General features: G+C 39.3%; 1 protein-coding gene across 2 annotated transcripts in view; it reads left to right on the top strand.

Annotated features, from left to right (window-relative positions):
- The first annotated feature begins 3043 nt into the window (after window positions 1-3043).
- LOC127456129 (calsequestrin-1-like) overlaps window positions 3044-15750 on the top strand; it is a 43150-nt gene continuing 30443 nt past the window's right edge. For both annotated transcript variants that reach the window (XM_051724475.1, XM_051724472.1), the window contains exon 1: window positions 3044-3434. In XM_051724475.1, the coding sequence (XP_051580435.1) occupies window positions 3198-3434 (237 nt within the window). In that variant the 5' untranslated portion in view covers window positions 3044-3197. The remainder of the gene's footprint in view (window positions 3435-15750) is intronic.

The raw sequence follows: 15750 nt of genomic DNA, 5'->3' as shown, positions 1-15750 counted from the left end.
CTCCCAACCCTCCACCGGGGGATGGAGTGGTCTGTCTACCAGCTCCGTAGAAGTGGGTCTCCTCGTCCCTGGGTTGCCCGTCTCAGGGGTGCTTCGAAGCATTCCTAGGGTTCTTGGCGGCCGGCTGTGAGACGGGTGGCATCTGCTTCCTGTGGCGTAGCCAGTGCTGTTGCTGCAGGAGGACGCCCTTGGCGATTAGCAGATGGGGTGCAGGGTCTTGAGCTGCGTCAGGGCAGGATGTATTGAATGGCCTCCGTCTGCTGCTTCACCGCCGAGAACTGCTGGGCAAAGTCCTCGACGGTGTCACCGAACAGGCCAACCTGGGAGATGGGGGTGTCAAGGAAGCGTGCCTTGTCAGCCTCTCTCATGTCGACCAGGTTGAGCCAAAGGTGGCGTTCCTGGACCACCAGGGTGGACGTCGCCTGTCCGAGAGACTGCACCGTGACCTTCGTTGCCCGGAGAGCAAGGTCGGTCGCCGAGCGCAGTTCCTGCATCAATCCCGGTTCAGAACTACCCTCGTGCAGCTCTTTTAGCGCCTTGGCTTGGTGTACCTGCAGGAGAGCCATGGCATTCAGGGCGGAGGCGGCTTGTCCAGCGGCACCGTAGGCCTTAGCCGTCAGCGACGATGTAAACCTACAGGCGGTGGACGGGAGCCGAAGGTGGAAGCCCAGCCAAAGCCTCTGCATCAGAGTGGACGAGCCCACTCTCCTATGCTGCGCTCGATAGCTCATCGTCTTCCCGGGCCCTGAATAAGAGGTTGAACTCGCCCTGAGACAAGCCGGCGGTCTCATCCGAGAGCCTGACCGGGGCAAGCGAGTGTGCTGAGGAATGGGAGGTCCGTGGGGTGTTACCCGGTGGAGGTGGTCCCATTGGAGTCTCCAAATCGCCCCCAGTGCTAACCGATGTGACCTCATAACTGTAGGTAGAAGGACCGAGGCGGGGAGCCACTGGGGTGGCTTGCTTTCTTATGAAGGTAAGCCGTGACCGCAACGTTGCCATGGTCATGCTCTTGTAATGAGGACAAGACCCATCCACGAATGAAGTCTGCATGGGGGCAGCGCCCAGACACTAAGACAGCGATCATGGCCGTCAGAAGTGGAGAGATAACGACCGCAACCAGGAATAATACACAAAGAGAAAGGCATCTTTAAAAAGACGTTCCGTGTGTGCCACTATTTTAGAATTGAAAATATATTCTTTTTTTAGAATATACTATTTTGTTGTTCTGCCGAAGCGCCCAGGGGCGTTCTCTGCACTCCACGGGTGCAGAGGGGGAGAGGCCGCTGAAATGCGCCGTAAAATCCAGCAGTTTGAGGTGATCGGTAAGGAGAAATTGAATTCAGTGCACTGAATGTAACCGCTCGGCTCCGAAGAGAAAATCTGAATGAGAGGTTGCATACCAGCTCCTTTTATACTCGTATGTCCGGGGGAGTGGCATGCAAATTCCACTCGCCAATTCCCATTGGCCTTTTTTCAAAAAGCAGAGGTTCCCAAGAGTGACCCCTAGTGTCACTACATCGACACAACGTCGAGTGAGTGACAGATAGGGAATGTCAAGAGTACATGTCTGCAAATTCTAGGCAAAGGGTGGTCACTTTGAAGATGCTAAAATATAACACAGTTTTGATTTATTTTGGACAGTGACAACATACAACCCATTGTTCCATTTCTGTTATTCCATAGTTTTGATGACTTTACTATTATTGTAAAATGTGAAAAAAATAACAATAATAATAATAAAATAATAATAATAATAATAATAATAATAGAGTAAGTGACCCCAAACATTTGAACGGCAGTGTATATACATTTAGCAGACACTTATAAGAGACTTTCTACCAGTTTACAAACCCCTTACACAAAGTGAGGTCCAAGATTGAGACCACAACAAAGCGAAAATACATCTATTTTGCATTTAATTTTTAAAATACAAATGTATATAATTTTAAACATTAAAATCTGATATAGTATAACTTAATAAATAAACAGTTATTAAGAATCATCAGAATGGTAGATGGCACGTTTGATGGTATCAAGTACACCAGAGAGCCTTGTAAGAAATGTTTTTAGAATACATGTGAAGCCAAACTCATAATTAGCAAATCAGTTGTTTGAATGGTTAGGCTGTACTTCCAACTTCACACTATAATCCCATTTTTTACAGTACAAGGCTTTATTGGTGTTTGCCTTGGCCAACTAAAAATGACTGACACTAGACACTTCACTTCAGCTCTACCATGGAGTGACACACATACATGAGGGCCGCCATCTTGCTGCCACTGTCCAGACAAGTCCTTATTTTTAGTAAAGGTCAAAGCAAAACTTAATATGGCAGTAGAATCCTGTTGCCCTCCCTCTCTGGTTTCCTAATACCTGCCTCTCTCTTACACTGAAAGGAAGACACTCAGCCACCCTATGCATGTCACTCTGTTTTGAGTTTATTACTCTATTTTACTCTATTTATTTAGTTGCGTTTAGCTTTGTTTGGTTTTGTTTTGATTCATTTAATTTGCTTTGTATAGTTTTGTTTGCTTTCATTTGGTTTTGATTAGTTTTATATATATATATATATTATTATTATTATTATTATTATTATTTTTTTTTAGTTCCGTCTGGTTTGGTTTGGTTCAAGTTTGTTTTGATTGGTTTTATTTAGTTTTGTTTAGTTTTCTTGGTTTCGTCCAATTTTGTTTAGTTTCACTTTCAGTTAAATTACTTTTGTTTTGTTTTGTTTAGTTCTGTTTAGTTTTTTAACTTTCAGTTTCACTAAATTTGAGTTTGTTGCTTCCAACAGGTGATTTCCAAGGTGCCTCCAACTGGTCATATTTGAATCCACCATATTTAAGCATTTATATCACTCCCTAGAAGTGGCCAATCACGTTGCCTCCATTGCCTTGACTATACCTAACTATCTTATTGGAGTGGACACAGCATAAGTCTCATATGAGTAGCCCCAACCCATAGCATACACATGTCCAAAGATAAATCCACTCTCCACCTTCCACCCCACCCCCAAGAACATCAGCTAGTCAACTTGTGAATGTGTCTTTTTAAAAGGGAGAGTGAAGAGCAAGTCTTGCTCTCCTCTGGGTGGCGGGCACACAAATTGGACCTTGTTCCTAATAGTTTGACTTTAGTTAGGAACAAAGTAAAATCAAGAAATCTTTGAGCTTTATCAAGTGGGACATCAAGGTGACATGAGGTGGGGTTTAGTGCTCGTGGGGGTTCTGCTGTCTTTTGGTTCTCTGTGTTGGGGGGAGAAGGGCCTGGATTTCCCCGAATATGATGGACAAGACCGTGTCCATCAAATGACCAACAAGAACTACAAGTCTGTGATGAAGAAATATGATGTCATGGTGATCTACTACCACAAACCTGTTGGCGTGGACCGCATGTCCAGGAAACAGTTTGAGGTGGAGGAACTTGCTTTGGAGGTGCGTATGAAATAAATTAAATGGGAATTGGAAAATGTCCAAGTGAATGTGTGGACTGACTGGGTGTCTGGGGCGTTGAATCCCAAGGAGGTAGGTAGGGTTCTGAACTCTGTCCAAGACCACAGTCTTGGAATGATGGAGGCACTCCTATATATCTGATATCCCTCTCATGTGGACTATGCTATGCATGCACCCTTGTCAAAGAAGAGTTCTTGAATTCTGACTTGCCATTTGAACCATGAGGCAAAATGCCAGTTGAGTCATAGGTCACAGATGCCCGAAAACAATCAGTGAGTTCCTATGAGGGACAAGCATGCTAACTTGCATAATTTACAACAAGTGTCATAGTATCAAACCCCAGAAGAGGTGGCCCCTTAACTGGAGAGGTACTGAGATCAGAAATGAGCATAGTACCCTTGGAAAAGGCTCTTACCCAGCAAGACAGTCTTACAATAAGAAAAACTTAAGGTGCTTCACACTAGAAATTTTGTTGCAGACTTGAGTCCGTTTGATGTTACAATTGGGTGTGAAAGTAGTTCTCTGAACTTGGAAACCACACCTGAGTCCACTGAAAAGGTGATGTGGAGTCCAGTTAAGTTCACAGTTGGCATGAAAGCAACTCATCCTAAATTGAACCTTTGGAATTGCCTTTGGACAGCAGTTCTCATTGTTTGCGTTTTAAGTGCTGTTTTATGCGGGTACAGAATTGTTAATACATTAAAAAGTAACAAAAATATTTCCTGAGTCCTAGCTACAGTGGTAAGCAGTTGCTGCTAGTACTCAAGGTGGTACTCATGTTGATGATACAAATGTACCGCAGTTCGGACCAAAAAGTACAATCTGGAAAGACACCAGCTGAAGCACGGAAGAGGGTAAAATCAAACTTGGGTTCAGACCAAGCAGTCAAGCCAAGTGTGAAAACTTTAAAGTTTAGTTAATCTTTGGTTAGGGTCAGTGGTGTAGTAGTGTCTGAAGTGCTTTTCTGTGTATAGTGAAATTGTTTTAATACTTAAAAATATAAATTGAAATGATTTGATATCACAAGAAAAAGGCGCCACCGACAGCAGTAAAAAAATAGACATTTGATATAATTAAGGGAAACAGTTGTCCAGCATCAAAAACTAGCACGGGTGCAGTAACATGCAGTATTTTCACAAAGTTTAATTGCTTAAGTTAAATTTAAATGTGTATATATATATATATTTATGTTTAGCAGGGAAATAAATTTACAGCATAAATTATGGTTACTCCAGGGATGCTTGTGCATCAGCATTAGACACTGGAAATATCCCGCCCCTTACTGAAATGGAAAATATGATTGGTTAGCAAATATCCAATCACGTCTGAAATGAACGTTCTGATTGGTGGATCAGATTAGTTTAGACATACAGCCATTATGTGTGATTAGCTTATTATGTTGTACTTAAGTATTTTTACTGCAATTTGTATAGAAATGAAAATGCTAACGGGAGGTCAGCTAACGAGACTCCTCTTTCCAGCCGTTGTAAGTGTTGATGTTTCAGAGTATTGCAGTGTCTTCTTACTGAACAGCTGAGTTGTTGTTCATTTTTCATGGAGCTGTAGTCAGGGTTGGGAGGGTTACTTTTGAAATGTATTGCACTACAGATAACAGAATACATGCTGTAAAATGTCATTTGTAACGTATTCCTTTAGATTACTCAAGGTCAGTAACGTATTCTAAATACTTTGGATTACATCTTCAGCACTGGTAGATTTTTTCACTTGTTTTGACTATTAAAAACTCAGTAAGACAAAATACATGTTAAAAATACATTCTCTGAAAAACCGAAATATCTTATGCAGTGTTGTTTCTAAAACAAGATAAATCAAATTGATCTTGTTTTAAGGATTTTTACAGGAAAACAATACAAAAATTATTAACAAGAATATGATTTTTGCCCTAATATCAAAGATCTTACTAGCAAAAGGAATTATGATCTAATGTGAATTTTCTTGAGAAGAAAATATGATCGTGTCTGGTAACATGTGCATGTAAAATGGCTAGAAATAGCATTTTAGCTTAGCGTAAAGCTGACAATTTACACAAGATTTATTTCTATTTCTTCTGCTCCAAACTTACTTCAGACTTACTTCTCTGTCTGCTCGTATGAATGTAACACATCATAAGAAAGTGTTTCACCGCTGTTCAAATGCACTTTGGATCGCATCATTTATATGTATAAATGTTTTCCATCTGAAAGTACTAAATATTAAATGAAACAAATGACAATAAAATGCAAAGTAATCTCTTCAGTAATCAAAATACTTTTTGAATGTAACTGTATTCTAATTACCAATGATTTAAATTGTAACTGTAGTGGAATACAGTTACTTATATTTTGTATTTTTAATACGTAATCCAGTTACATGTATTTCGTTACTCCCCAACACTGGCTGTAGTATGCTCAGCACAGTGGCGATTGTTTTAAGACTACACTGGAAGCACGGCTTAAAAAATTGCGCAATGACATGTTTATCAAATTGCATTTAATATCTCAATAATTTAGATCATTATTGTCCCAGTTTGTTCCGTTGATGTTATCTACATGATTATGTCTCTTGTAGTTTGCGGATACACAGCCCATAGAGCCCCATTGAAGCCGTGCTTCAATGGGATTCTAAAGTCCTAGGTATAATTCCATTTTGACGCGAGTCTGTGTACAGTCGAATGCGAGCCTTTCAAAGTATAGTCCATATAACTGTCCGTGCATGCACAGGCGGTTGGTGTGTGCATGCTGCAAATGCTAAGAAACTCTAAACTATTACTCTTCAGGATTTTAGACCAATAAAGATGTCTTTATATTCCTACAGACTCAAGTTATAAAAATGTGGGTATTTCCAAACCTCCTCACACGCACGCTCTTCACTTAGAATAGAATATCCAACATCCACTGTTGTTATTTTTACCTTCATCTCCTGATGTTTAGCGGTGATTACATCTTCTTCTAGCACTTCTTTGTGACTGCAATGGCTCAAATGTGAGTTTTGCCACCTTGTGGACCCACTAATTAGTGCAAATAACTCCAAGCGCATGTGCAGTCTACACAAAAAAAAAACTCGTGCTTAGAAGTATTCAGGCTGCGCGTGTTTAGTGCTCGAGCACACTGCTGATGACTAGATTTGCATCATGTGTCCTGTATATATTGTAAATAAAATGGTAAATGCAAGGTTCTTTATTTTTGGTATTTTATTTTTGTTCAGTAAGTTGTATGTTTTTATATGTTAATATGTTGTTGTTGTTGTTTTTTGTGAGTTGGCAACATAGCTGCTTTTTGGGGCAAACTGGCAGATACTGCTAATGTTGTGACTTAATTTTGGAGAAATAATTCAAGTCAAAATAGACCATTTCCTGCAAAAACAAATTAAATAAAATAGGAGAGCAGACTTCACATTTAAGTACCCTAACTAGACACACCCTCACTTTTTTTTGACCGACATCTGTGCTTCCCCTCTTTTGAAAAGCAACTGCCACTGACTCAACAAAATAAAAGGCATTCAGGGGTGAAATGGGGGAGCGAGGGGTAGGCTTATAGTTCAACTCTGAATCATTTTGACAATGATTCTCTTACTGTCACCTTGCTGGGTGTTATACATTATTATTATTTTTTATAAATCTATCAATTCAGCTAATTTTCTTATTGTTATCCACATTCATAGTAGCATGTTGTTGCTAAGAACCTTCTGGCAGTAAACAGTATATTTGACAGCAATCCCATTGTGGTGAGCAGGGCGGAGCCGAGTGGCGTCTGGGCAGAGTGAGGCTGGGAAGATAAGTGGCAAATTACTTCCACCAGTGCACCACACCGGCCTCGTGTTCCAGCGAGAGGAGGCAGGAGTATTTAAGAAGAAGAGACAGCGGCAGACAGGAGAGAGGTGTACGAAGTTTGAGTGTTTTTATGATTTGACGCAGCTGGCTGAAAAGCAGTGTGTGTTTTTGTTTCTTTGTATGCTGAAAAGTGTCATTAAATGTCTATGTGTTTGTCAAGCCGGTCACAGCTTCCTCATTACCTTCGTAAGTGTTACACCATATTCTAGCAATACAACCAGAACTCCTTAGTGAACACCCCCGGAAGCTAATATAGAGCTCATACTTAGAGATTTGCTTTCCAATGGTAAATTAATATTTGTAATTGATGGTTGTTTGAGTTTCCTATAAAGATGATCTTAATTAAACGTGCTATGGATTGTCCTGTGAGCAAATTACCTGAATGTATACTAAATGGTATAGCATAAAATTTGTACCAATGTCTCTTTATATGTGGTAAAACATATACAAATATTAGGTAGGTAAAATCTGCATGTATGTAAAGTGTGTGATCTATATTACATTAAAATTTTTACATTTATATAGACATGAAAATTTACAATGTTGACAAATTGAGAACCTAAATCATCAAGAATTAAAAAATTTACAACTTTAGAATTGTGCAAATGTTCACAAATCCTTTGGGATTCAGATAATTGGAAGTTTCGAAACTATTGCAAAAGCGCAAACACACATCAGGAAATCAGTGAAATGTTAATATTACACAGTGACGTCAACAGTGTTTCACTTATATTTCATACTTGTTGTGGTTTGACGATAATTCAATTTGGCTATACAAAAAGTGGAAGTTATACTTTAATTAGACTTATTGGGATGTAATTTATTCATGAATATAAATTCAATTACTTGAAGGTCTTTCTCTGACAAAGTTTCTCATTCGTTAACCAATTATCGATTTTTCTGGAGTCTTTGTCCCTTCGAATTTTGTGGAAAGACAAATGTTTAATTTGCTGAACGAACAACACCAAAGTACACAACAAAACATATGACATATTTAACAGACTGTAATTCCATCAATGACTGCATCATTTTCATTAGCAATAAATTACTGTTAATACAGCATCTGCTATGATTAAGGCCTATCGGTTGACATATTTGTCATAGACCCACCAAGATTATACATGCTAACAGCAAAGCTACACAAACTTATAGTTAGTTTGGCTAATCTTGAAGTCCAAGTTGGTGTTTTGCTGGTCTGCTAGCTAGTCCTCTAGCCTCAACAGCTGGCAAGTGCCCAAAACCAGCAGCTAACCATCTTGGATTGGTTTAAGCAGATATTTTTTTCAGTAGGGATATGTCTTATTTAGAATCAAGCACCTTTATTTTATTTTGTATTACTTTTTCCTTTGAGTTTTTGCTAAACCATCTTCTGTCAACAGTTAAAGCTTTCAGAAAAGGGTAAGAGCACTCATTTACCAGCCCCCATGTTCCTTTTCAGCCAGTTAAATGAGTCTCCTGCCTTCTGCACTGGTGAATTCAACAGCAAGACATAAAGCGTCATTGTCTACTCTGCCTGATTTGCCTCTTCATCAGCATGTGACATCTGAAAATACTGCACAGTTAAACCCCTAATCTAGCAGAGCTCTGTCATAGCTACCAGAATGTCATCAGAGACCCCCACAGAAACTCCCTGCTAATGCACCACCACTGAAATGGCATTAGTGTCATTATTTCTGGATTTTTCTTATAAGCTGGCACATTACGATATAGCAAGGTAATACACATAGCACTGGAAGTGGGCAAGTGCTCACTGTTTGTCTGACTGTGCAGACAACTTTCAACCAGTCAGACAGTACCATAGGGTTTTGAACAAAAGCGAGAAAACTTTCCATCCTGTTCTAAATCAACTCCAGCACTAAGGTTCTTAGAGAGTCTCAAATCGATTCTCAGTATGTGTTGACCACAAGCAACTGTCTTATAATTATGCAACTTTAAAATGGCTACCTCACAGATGTCATGGTAAATAAAGCCCTTTCCAGTGTAGGAACCTGTGGAGTATGTCCATTGTTAAGGCCCTAATATTCTTCCGGAGAAGTTCTTCTTCGTTCTTCGTTCAAGGCTAAAAAGAAGTTCTAAATGACATTTAGACACTGGTCACACCGCAGTGGGAGGCGTTTAGAAGTACATTTAAATATGATGATGCTTGGAAAAACCTTAACTAATGTGACATTAAAATGTGTTATCAATGACTTTATGCCCCATTCTATGAGTAGAATACAAATGAGGTCAGTAAAAGAAGCGGTTTTAACCACTCGATGATGATTTAAAGTAATATATATATGCAGTAGATAATGTTTAATTTGTCTTGTTTAGATTCTGAATTAATGGCATTAATGCGCTAACACACTAAGCCTATACGCGGCCATAATATGTGCCGATTACACTCTGTTATTGTAATTTATGATGACACTTATACTACTGCAAAGATGAGTGTATAAAAGTGTTAATGTGCAGAAGACAAAAGAATGATGAAAGGCTTACTTTGGGAAGATGTGTAAATGGTTTTCACTGCACATGGCACATGAGTGAATGGACACTTGAGAGTATTTGATTAGATATGATTCCTTTTGTAGACTAATTAAACAAAAACAATTGCATGACATGGTCTTGCACACCGGTGTGTTCAAGTTGAATACTGACTAAAAAACGGAGCTTCAGGTTACACCTACCGGTGACACTGACCACTGGCAGTAAGATGATGTTTAGCAGCCGGTTTGACATTTTTCTAAAAGCGAACCCAGACAGGCTATTACAAACCACCGAAACAAATGCAAAAACACTGTCTTTTTGGCCAGACTTTGTTCTAAATAACATCATACCCGTTCATTCTTCGATTTCATATGAAATACTGTATATCTGAGCCTTAAGGAAAGCTACTTTGCCAAGCTACAAGCTACTTGTAATTTAAAGCTAGTTTTATTGTTTCAGTCAAGCCTTTATAATCATCCAGTTCATAACTCTTTTTTTTTCTTTCCTTCCTTTTGTCTGCGGTACACAGAAGGATGTATTTTAAAGAATTTTGCGAAAGCAGTTGATAGTGACCCAACTAAAATTTTTGTAGTTCCTATAATGTTGTGGGAAAGTTAGTTTATGGTTATAAAAAATAAAACCTAAAAAAGAATGTTCCTAGAACATTAGGTGTTGGTTCCCTAGTTGGTTTTTATGTCATGATGTCATTACGTTTGGTCACAATGCACTATGACAAGGAGGAGGGCGGAGCCGGGCCGTGACTACGCATGCCTGGCCCCCAATCAGGCTAATCAGCCGAGGAGAGGGATAAGTGCAGCGAGATGAGGCAGTTCGGGAGAGAGAGAGCTACAGGCAGCTGCCCTGTACACGTTTGTGTATGTGTGTCTTTGTGTTTAAGTTTATTAAAAATATTACTTTGATGTTTTGTCCTTTCCGTTGAACCCTGTTACATTGGTGCCGAAGCCCGGAAAGGAGGAGGGATGTGCCGTAGTAGAGTCCTCGCCACTACCATCCACCTCAAAGGAGCAGCCGCGGCCATCCACCTGGGGACGGAGAAGTTGCTACGGTGGAGGAGTGATCGAAGACCAGGCGACGGCGTGTCTGGGAACCGGCGAGTATGTTTTTCCTCTCTCTCTCTCTCTCACTGTCGCTCCGCGTTGGCCTTTCCCTCTCCTCCTCTTGTAGTTTTGTTTTTCCCCTCCCCTTGTCTCCCTCCCAGGTCGCAGAGGCCGGAAGGCAGGTGGGGCAGGAAGGGCAAAGGAGGGAGGAGTGTGACAAGGATGAGTGCCCCAATTGGGCTAATCAGCGGAGGAAAGGGATAAGTGCAACGAGATGCGGCAGTTTGGGAGGGAGAGAGCTACAGGCAGCTGCCCTGTGTGCGTTTATGTTTGTGTGTCTTTGTGTTTAAGTTTATTAAAAATATTACTTTGATGCTTCGTCTGGTTCCAGCCTCCTCCTTTCCATTGAAACCTGTTACATGCACCCAAGAACAAATGAGGTTTGATGTTATTGATGGGTCGACATACTTGATTTTCATTTGAAAATGAATAATGACCTAGGTTCAGTCTGTTAATCATGCAAAGTGATTGTATGTCTTCAGACAACTTGGAATATGACACATAAGTTGTAGTCGACTATTTTTATGGACACTTTTGGGTGCTTTTCAAAGCTTTAAAGTCAGTCAATCAACTTCTATTGTACAGAAATCAGTGATTGTGACATTCTTGAAGATATTTTCTTTTGTGTTGTGCTGAAAAGGGAAAGTCATGTGGGTTTAAAACGACAGATTTTACAATTTTGCATGATGATGCATTTCAATTATAATAATTTTAAATGCAGTCAAGTTTCTTTATCACTTCAGACATCAAGATCTGTCTTAACCATGACAGTTACAGCCCTCTATGGTTCCCCTTACAAAAAAATCTAAACTAGCCGCAAATTTACCGCTCGTTATTTTCACATGCAAATGAGATTTTGATTCGCCACGAATGTTTGCCAGAAGTTTGTAGCTCTTCGCTGGTAGCGGTGAACCTCCGGCAAACCTTTGGCAACAACAGACAATTTGCTGCTAGTTTGCCTCAAAGCTCATTTGCATGTGAAAATGATCAGTGGAGAATTTGCAGCAGATTTGCCATGAACTCTAGATTTTTGTAAGGGTCAGGGATTGCTGTTCATCAGCAATTCCTCAACCCCCTAAATTCACTGCCAGAATAGCTGCTGCTATCTTTGGGACTGACTGTTAGTGGCTAATTTTAGCCGGTATGACTAATGTTCTCACTTCCTTCTGACATTCAACTGCACTGTCTTCACTTCTGTGGTTCACACTGTCCTTGCAACTTTCGTCTCTCTTGTTCCTGAGATATTTCTTTCTTTTCGCTGTCTTTCTTCATGCTAATCATTCTAGCACAACTGTGTTTGTGTTAATGTTAAAAATGCGCCCACTAGTGGATCTGATAGACACTGAGGTGATATGGCTATCATGAGTATGCATGAACAGAGGGACTAACCTAGCCTGATAGACTTTACTGTCAAATACAAATCTTTGAAGACCTTTTTCTCAAATGCATCAGAGGATTCAAGATTTTAGATGGCTGTTTTTCTTTATGCATAACTTATGACTGTCAAGCACAAACACAAATGCATTATTTATGAGACCTGACAGAGTTTATTTGTGTCTGCCAATAACGAATCTTGTTACTCTGGTTACATAATCAACAAAATTTTAATGTCATGGAGCGTTCAGAGCATTTGAAATATTTAGAAGAACATGACACTTCTTTTGGGATGCAGTCATACACTTTTAAAGCACACACAAAAAACAAAACAATGTTGTATTAAATGAAATCGAAAAATGGATTAACCTTCTAAAAATGCTTTTCACATTATTATGAACGTTAGGAATACTGTATGTGTTAAGTAAGGTACTGGATTTTGGTGAGGTTTTGAGAACTGTTGTGTTCAATAGAACTGCATGTTCTCCAGTGCATTTTTATTAATGACTAACCTGCTTTCTGCATAATAGTGGGATGTATTCATCTCTCTTATTCGTGTAAGAAAATTACTTTTTAGATTTAGCAAAGCAAAGTGCCATGAAAATATTCAGAGGTGGGTGGTTTGGATCAGTAAATTAACACAGAGAGATAACAAAAGTCTAAATCTAAATAATTTCACTGATTACATGTGCTGGACAAACTCACCATTTTAGACATCTTAATGCATCTCATAACTGTACAGTCATCGCCAATTTGAGCCATAACTCAGCATGACTATTAAAGGTTAGCGGTAACCCACTGAGATGCTGCGTATTCAACTACAAAAAAAGATGTGGATTTGCACCTTGTCCTATTTCCTTACAAGCTTTCAGCAGTTTGAATGCATGGTGCTTTTAAAGAGTTTTTTCTGTAAAAGTGCAGTCAAACACATTTCCAGCTAAATACGTTTAAATTCAGATTTTTTAACAGCATAAAACCAGGTTTATACTTGGCTCAGCCACCTGTTGGTGAGAATTCAAATGCACAAAGTGGGCCTTGTTCAGACTGCCACTAAAAATCAGATTTTTGGCATATCCAGATTGTATCCAGATGAGTTTTTGATAGTCTGGACAGCAAAAAACCACATGAAATCAGATTTTTCCAAATCTGATTCAAACCACATCGGGAGGTGGTTTCAAATGCGATTGAAATCTGATTTTTTTTCAGATGCGTCTCAGTCGCTCTGGCTGGACGCTCTGGCTGCTCAAATCGGATTTCAAATGGTCTTTTGCATCACTCTTAACGCGACACACAATGATGACATCAAAAATCGGTGACTGCAGCACGGAACATCACAATATTTACCAGTCTCCTCCGTCGCTGAGTTTTTCTTGTGCGACAGAGGAGTTCTGCACCGCGACTGGACAGGGCGCTTATTTGGAGAGCGAGATGATGCACCTCCATTTTTCCTGCATCTGTTTTGAAAGCATCGTCATGTGGGTACACCTACGTCGTTACCAAAGCAACCCATGCAGATAGGTTGGTTATGTCTGAATGTGCAAATCTGATTTGATCACTTGCAATTAATAGTGCGGACAGTCTGCCTGAAAAGATCTGATTTGAGAAAAAATCCGATTTGCCTGCAGTCTGAACATAGCCATGATGTCCTCGCAGTTGTCACCAAGACTTCGCAACAATTTTTTTAACTTTAGCTTCAATCCCATTGGACATATTTGAGGAAAGGGGCAGGGCAGTTGTGTAAAACTACTGCAAATAATGTTAAAAGGACACTGTTTTTACAGTTAAATAACCTGCTGCAGCTCCTCAGATCTTGTTTAGAAAGACAAGTAAGCCTATTTACTAGAGGTAGACCGATATATCGGTTTTACCGAATAATAGTTGCTTTTTGGAAAGATCGGTTATCAGCAAAAATGTATGCCGATAGTTGTTGATAGTTTTTACATAATTTTGTCATTTCAAAATAAGAGTCCCCTGTGTGTTTCGGCTTGTTTATTCTTAAAAGTCCCATGTTATTCACAAAATCGTAATTTTTTCTTGTTATTATTGGGATTTTAGCTGGACAATTGGCCTCTATGTCTGTGCCCATCATAGTAAGGAAAGACTTCAAATCGATTTGAAAAACTATTCTCCAATTAATCGGTTATCGGTATTGCCAAATCCACTATCAGTCGATCTCTACTGTTAACCCATCACCTTTTGTATATTGAATAAAAAGGTCTAAACAATACACATTTTTTTTTCATTAATATAAAATTGAACTGCTCTCATTATTTTATACAGTGTAAAATAAAAGCATTTTACTAACGTGTGTTTAAGTACAATTAGACTTTTTTTTTTTTAAATTTAGACCTTATTATCTTGATTAGGCTATAAAATATAAAACACTAGTATCTTAACTGTAAACTTAACCACAGATATACAGTGCAAAGACCCATACAATAAATTCCCAATGGATAAAATCAAGTTCCGCCCTACATTTGTACAAATTAAATATCCTGGAATATCCTGAAATTATGCAACACTTCCGGCCCTTGAATCTGATTGGACGAGAGGCATTCCAAGAGTGCTGATATACAGTTCAATGTCACTGGGACACTATTTGAATCTCTAGTTCATCATCATTAGTTAATGAGAGCAGTGCAGAAAGAGAGTTGTTCTTGCTGCTTTGGCTTTTTTTGGAACTATTTTCACTGGTGGAGAAGAAACTTACAAACTAACTGGACATTTTTGTCTGAAACATAAGTTAATCAATATTATTTACTTGATTGTTCTACTGTTGTATAAAAGCAGTGTCACACTTGCAATTGTGTTGTTGTGTATCAGCAAGATAAACTGAAGATATGGCAAGATATACGGAGCAAAGTTCCTAAAGTTCATTAGGCAGATGGATTTAATGTTGTGGCTGATCGGTGTATATCTGAATGGCGCTCTACCCAGGTGTCTAAAAAAGATGTTTGTAATCTATAACATAATTATCAGGGGAATTATGCAACAGTATTGATTACAGCATCCACCTAATTTGCCTAAACATATACTCTTAAAGCACTGTATTTTGTACTGCTACTGTAAAACTCAAATAGACATACAGTATATTTTCCCCCAGTTATCTCTGTATATCTGCAGAAAGGGTAACATCTGAGTTTGACTTGTTGTTACCTGAGAAACCTCTTGTGTCAACACAGCAACAAATGAGAGATGAAAGAGTCATGATGGCCTGCTCTTTGATATAGTTGTATAAGGCTCAGCCTGAGGTGAGACTGTAGGTCCAGCATTAATAAGTGATGTGTGCCGTGGTGCACACAAGGATTATGTAAGACTGCTCTGAGTGGGCATGTAAAATTCAGACAGTGGGTCTCTATATGTGAACTGCAAGACAACAGCACAGCAAGCTGAGACAATGACTGTTTACATGCACCTGTTAAATGCGTTTAGGGCAGCACTGCAATTAAATTACAGCTCATGTAGACAGAAGACCAAATTATCCAAGCTACTATACACATCATTAAAT

The sequence above is a fragment of the Myxocyprinus asiaticus genome, chromosome 2 (assembly GCF_019703515.2).
Source record: "Myxocyprinus asiaticus isolate MX2 ecotype Aquarium Trade chromosome 2, UBuf_Myxa_2, whole genome shotgun sequence".
Taxonomy (NCBI): Eukaryota; Metazoa; Chordata; class Actinopteri; order Cypriniformes; family Catostomidae; genus Myxocyprinus; species Myxocyprinus asiaticus.
This window is presented reverse-complemented; position numbering and strand designations above follow the sequence as displayed.